The following is a 6,106-nucleotide window of genomic DNA, read 5'->3' as shown; positions in this document are numbered from 1 at the left end:
GCTGCCGCTGGACCACCATCGTGCCACCATCTGCTATTATCGCCGCCCTCAAGCACCCCGTGCGCCGCTGAACCCCCGCCTTCGGTCATACCAATGACCCCACGCGCCGCCGCTTCCCCGAGGCAGCATACCAGGACACAAAGGGATGTACTGGCCTTGTTTTTTTGGGGGTATCATCATATGATTTTCTGTTGTTGCAGCCTCCTCTAATAGTCGTACGCCACAAACAATAACTCCGCAAACGACACCAGAGAAAGGCCCCGGATTGGCCTGGCTGGACGCTGCAAACAAGCGTGAGAGCTATATCTTGTCCATTGTCAGATAGAGTACCGTTTTGCAATAGGCGATCCCTAGGATTGTTCGCCCATAACTTGCGTTGATGTTGCTTATGGGAGAGGTTTCATGAAGCTTTTATGGACCAGTTAAGATCGGTTGTAGAAGCTTCCGCTTGAATTTTTCTTTTTCTATATTTTTCTGTATCGGCTTTCTCTTTTTTGTTTTTATTTTTTATAAAATACAAGTGTACTTTATTCAAATACATGGTGGGTATTTTTTATATATAGGTTGAACATTTTTCAATCCACCTAGAATCATTGTCAAATGCACATTGAACACTTTTTGGATGCATGGTGAACATTTTGTAACACACATCGAACATTTTCATATATGCTATGAACGTTTTCAAAAAAAGTGCAAACATTTGTTAAGTGTTTGAACATTTTCTTTGAATGGTATGAGACATATTTTCAGTTATGTGAACATTTATTTTATAAGTCATGAGCATTTTTTTGTTTGGAATGGTAGAAATAGTTTTTAAGTTACATGAACATTCTATTACATAGTATAATTTTTTTTAAATGTCACATACATATTTTGAAACACATGGATTTTAAAATGGGATGAATTTTTTGAATGATATGAACGCTTATTAAAAACCACGTGAACAAAATTTCCCATTTTTATGAACATATTTTAAACATGTCAACATTTTGCAAATGTCATAAATATGTTTTTAATAGTATGAACATTTTTCAAAAGTTGTGTGAACAATCTTTTACACTGCATGAAAAGTTTAAAATGTGTTTTTAACATTTTTAAGAATATAACTAATGCAATGTTTGAACAAAACATTGAACATATTTCCAAATATAAAATAGGAAAAGAAAAAAAAGAATAAACTAACTAACAAAGGACCAAAAGAGCGCACTACTAGCATGCTCAGTAGGGCGTTGCTTGCGACAAGGTAAAGATCACTCTCAAATAAGCGGGGAATAGCCGCGCCCAACAACAATTGTTGAAGCCGGGGATAGGCCTAGCTCTTTGCATCCTATTTCCCGCGTAACATGCGCGGGGAATACCATGCAGACATGCACCATAATTCATTTATTTTTCACGAGTTTCAAGAGAAAGTTTCTTGTATTCTTGTTCACGAGTAATTCATTTTTCTAGTTTCTTCTCTTTCTTAATTGAACATGATTTAACAATGTATGATACAGACCAATGAAATGCAGAAATATTAGTGGCCAGAAACAGTTGAATGCGATGAAGAACGACTAGAATATGGGACACCCCAACTAGAATGAGGGACAGACCCACACGTTTGGCTTGTATCCAGCGCTTAGTGCGTGGAACAGGAGCACACACCTAACTCTGGTAGCGTCAAATAGTTTAAGGTACGCCTACAGCTACACAAAATGGGCCAACCTAAACTAGCCTTGGTGCTCGACGCTGATTTTCCCCGGCTACGCTCCTTGTCTGGGATTTGAGCCAATTTGTTTTCCGCCTTTTGCTTGTTTTTCCGATTCATCGTGTTTTCAGCGTTATTTCATTTTCATTTTATATCTATTTTCCCTTTTCATTTCTGAATTTTATTCCAGTTAGCTAGTCTTCCGATTTCCCCCCTCATTTGCTCTTTTCTGCTTCTTTATACTTCCATTCTAGTATAGTTTTCCCTTTTCACCTTTTTTTATATTTCTTTATTATCAGTTTATTTTTGTTTTTTGTTAATGATTTTCTAATACATGATGACCATTTCCCCCCTAAATAATGAACAATTTTTAATAGATGACATCAAACCTTTTAAAATCTATGTTAAATGTGTTGGTACATGCTAATAATTTTATATATATGTTGATTTTTTTACTATATGTGAACAGTTTTCAATACGGAGAAATTTTCTAAAATATATGTTTATTTTTATTAAAAAAAGGTGTTCATGCACATATCCAAAATGTTCACACATTTGTAAAATAGTACGTGTAATTTTGAGAGTGTTTGTGTATTTTTAAATAAATTCCTATGAATTTTCTTTAAATGATAAAAACATTCATCTTTTGTATTTGTATAAAAGCAAAAAAGACATAAAACAAAGTAAATCGAATAAACTGAAAAGAAATTCTAGAAAGGGAGTACTCCCTCCATCCAAATATATATGGCATAATACCTGTTTGTGGGTTGTCTTTGACCATGGATTAGAGCAATAACATATGACATGCATGTGACATAAAGCATATCATCAAATTCATATGTGAAAGAAGTTCCTAATGATATAATTTTTATATCATACTTCTCATATATTATTAATCTTATCAGTGGTCAAAAGGCAACGCTGAAACGTGCATTGGGCCCTGTATATTTCGATGGAGGGAGTATAAATTTAGGCGTCAGAATTATCTCCGCAATATTAAAAAACTAATGTTCTCTATTCCACACTAGCGTTTTGCTCTCCACTTTCTGCCAACCTCCACTATATATGTCCATGCTCTCCTCCTCTCCGTCTATGTTTTAATTTTCCTCCTCCCATCTCTGGTTATGTCGATAAGCAAAACGTCTTATTAGTTGACTAGATGAAACGCATGGTGTTGATTTAGGTGACAGCTAAAGTCTATTGTTTGACCTGTAATCACGGTAATTGCGCATAAAATACAGTGTCCCTGTTGAAACACATGGTCAATTATCTAGTAGAGTAGTAGTGTAGCTCAAATATAGTAATATCAAACAACACACTTCGATGATATATTGTCCCAACAATTCACTTATGGGGATAATTTGGATTCAAGAGGCACAAAACTATGCCGCATACACTATAATGACTTAATTTCATGCGTTAGTCACAAAACTTCATGCTCTAACGAAGCAAATGCAAGTATACACCCACCTCACCAGAGAACTCTGAACTCTGCCTCGCTAGTCCCTAGTCACGAGCCAAAGTACAAAAGCTGAACCGTGAACTCTGAACGCTGAAACGATACACCCCAGCGTGAATTCTAAACACACTGCCGCCCACGCATGCAGACGAACGTAAGACCAAAGTTGATCTAATCAAACACCCGAAATGGAGATGGACCGAAGCGGCGCCTCCACCGGCTCTGCTGGGCGGGCTATGCCGGTGTGGGTGACAATCGCCCAGAGCACGGTGATGAACTCGCCGCCCTCCGCCAGCGCCTCCTTGTGGGCCTTCATGTGCAGCTCGCTGCTCGTCGGCGCCACGTACAGCATCACCTCGGTCCAGAGGTCGCCCAGCAGCTTCCACACTCTCTCGCGTGCGTCATCTTTGTACCTGTCGATGAAAACCTTCCCGAGCCTTGCTCCCTTGCTTATCACCGTGGTCCCCTCCTGCCTGGTCCGTGCGACCTGCATCAGCTTGGTGTACCGTTCGCTCTCGCCGGAGCGGTAGTATCCCCACCAGCCTCCCATCTCCTCTCTCAGCTGCATTTTCATGTCCGCGTGCACCAGCTCCGTCCCGTCCTTGTCGTCCGGGAGGAGCTTCGGATGGAAGGCGACCAAGTAGGCGCAGTATCCGGACAATGCCGTGGCCGCCTCGCGTCCATCCTCAGGCCGCGTGCCCCTCTGCCGCCGGCACGTCGCGTCCATCCTCAGGCCGCGTGCCCCTCTGCCGCCGGCACGTCGCGTCCAGCAGCGCCGTGGCGATGTGCCACGTGAGAATCACCTCAGCGATGCTGTCGCTCTTGCACGCCCACGACAGCTCATGTGACTGTATCGACAGACGGTGCTCGGCTGATCGCAGAACAGACATGCCGTTGCTGAGAGGAGCGTCGCGGCTGACCCTAGCCAGACGCTCCATGATTAACGTCTTGGCTTCTTCGGGAACCTCCCTGGTGGGCAGCGGCAACGACAGCCGGCTGAACCGTAGCACAGAAAACTGCTTGAAGCAGACCTTAGGTTGGTTCATGGTGTTCCTCACCGAGACGATGGACGGGATGATCCTTCTCAGAAGCGGGTGCGTGCGCCACTCCGGCGTGGAGGTGTGGCTGCAGAGCAGCGACACCATGAACCAGTTGGAGAGCAGGAACACGATGAACTCCCAGACCTCCTCGTAGGCGAAGGCGAGGATGAGCAGGATGGTGATGGATATGTCGACACCGCAGAAGACGAAAGGGGTCGATAGGGACTCCCACACCTTGCCAAGGACGCACCTGGCCATCCTCAGCATGCCGCCAGACATGACGTAGTTGTCGGTCCTGAAGCTGTCCAAGGCGTAGGCCACATCGCCGTTGCTACACGAGATGAGCATGAGGATGCAGAATGCCCATACAATGATGGGGAACAGGATGTAGTTGTGCACGAAGAAGAAGGGGCTGGCAAACACCACCGGAAGAACGGAGTGGTAGTACTCGCAGAGGAACTGGAGTTCGTCGCTGAACACTTGGATGGCATCCTCCCCAACCATGCCCTCTTGCCACAGACCTTTGAAGACGAGGTCGCGGCAGTTGGAGGCTTCCGCGTCAGTGATGGGGAACTCCTCTAGCCTCCGGCGGAGCAGCTTGAAGAGGGCGAAGGAGAGGCATAGCCGCTTCAGCTTCGGGTCACTACGGAGCATCGGGTCTTTCTCAGCGAAAGCCCAGATTTTGCCAACCGTGATGACACTGGAACTGGAGTCGGTATCTAATATTGCCTTCTCCAGCTCGTCGAGCTTGTAACCCTTCGGGCCGGCCTCCTTCTTCAGCTCCTCTTCGCCAATCACGGCGTAGTTGCACCGCTTCAAAACATCCGACCCAGCCGGTCCATGGTTGTCTTGACCTTGTAGCTTCAGCATTTGGGTCATGTACGAAGCGAGAAGCTGGGGGTTCCTGCCATAGGCGAATGAGCGCTTCCCCAGCTCTACGGTGACGAACCTCTGGACCAACTTGGCGGCTGCAAGAACCCACAGGGTTCCATACAATGCCTTCTTGCCGGCGCTTCTTAGGTTGAAGAAGACGAGGCTGCCTAGCCAGACGACCCGGCTGGCGCTGTGGATTGTGTCCGAATAGCCATGCATGCCTGCGGTGACCAGGATCGCCTCCACCTTCTTGCGGAGGAGCTCCACGAGGAACATCCACATGAGGATCGTCCGGGCTCGAACCGACAGGTCCGCCGTCTGGCCGACCGCGTTCTTGGCCTCCGAGAAGAGGTATGACGTGGCGGGGAGGAAGAGAGAGAGCGAGGTGGAGAGGATGAGGCGGACAGTTGGGTTGAGGATGGTGCTAACATCGGATGAACGGCTGAAGACGTTGAGGATGAAGAAGAGCACGGCGAGGACGAACATGACCACGGATGTGGCCACCAGGGGGGCCTCGTCCCCCCGAAGGTTGGCCTCAGCATAGAAGATGGTGAGGTTATACACAAAGGGTAGTAGTTTGCTACTACTATCGCAGAATGCACTAGGGGGTGGTTGGACTTGGAATGGAGGTGGTGGACTTGTCGAGTTGATGCCCGCCATCCTCAGGTGACCATGCCAGAGCAGTGACGTTGCCTAGAGCTAAATGTAGTAGCTAGCAGGTTACTGTTGTAGCTGGTTGGTGGAAGTGGCGGTTCTGTGCACATGTACAAGAAGCGTGCACATAGTTATAGTAAGAGTATGACACTTACCCTTTCTCCTTCGTGATTGCTAAATCTCAGTCAATATAGACTTAGCCAAGTCTTAGTTCATATTATATTCGTGAGATCTTATGTGAAAATACGTGAATTTTTTCTTCTAGTTGTTCTCTTATATGTTATGTCACCTTAATAAGACTTGGCTAAATCTCAGTTGACAGAGATCTACCCACTCTTTCTCTTTCAGTCTTGCTGAGTTTCAGTCGTCAACTGAGACTTGGTTATGTTTCAG

General features: G+C 45.7%; 1 protein-coding gene across 1 annotated transcript; it reads right to left on the bottom strand.

The window, feature by feature from the left end:
• Positions 1-3,022: 3,022 nt before the first annotated feature.
• LOC109787346 (uncharacterized) lies at positions 3,023-5,805 on the bottom strand. The gene is made up of 2 exons (XM_020345906.2): positions 3,863-5,805; positions 3,023-3,819 (listed from the first exon to the last, which is right to left on the bottom strand). The coding sequence occupies exons 1-2, from the start codon at positions 5,717-5,719 to the stop codon at positions 3,322-3,324; spliced, it is 2,355 nt and encodes a 784-aa protein (XP_020201495.2). The 5' UTR covers positions 5,720-5,805; the 3' UTR covers positions 3,023-3,321.
• Positions 5,806-6,106: the final 301 nt, after the last annotated feature.

The sequence above is a fragment of the Aegilops tauschii genome, chromosome 1 (genome assembly GCF_002575655.3).
Source record: "Aegilops tauschii subsp. strangulata cultivar AL8/78 chromosome 1, Aet v6.0, whole genome shotgun sequence".
NCBI classification, from domain to species: Eukaryota; Viridiplantae; Streptophyta; class Magnoliopsida; order Poales; family Poaceae; genus Aegilops; species Aegilops tauschii.
The sequence above is the reverse complement of the archived record's forward strand: the minus strand, read 5'-3'. Positions and strand labels throughout refer to the sequence as shown.

Excerpts from the sequence above, each read along its gene's own strand:
- LOC109787346 (XM_020345906.2), bottom strand. The coding sequence starts at position 5,719 with ATGGCGGGCATCAACTCGACAAGTCCACCACCTCCATTCCAAGTCCAA. Across the intron at positions 3,820-3,862 it reads GGCCTGAGGATGGACGCGAC|GCGGCCACGGCATTGTCCGG; the intron begins GTGCCGGCGGCA and ends GATGGACGCGAG.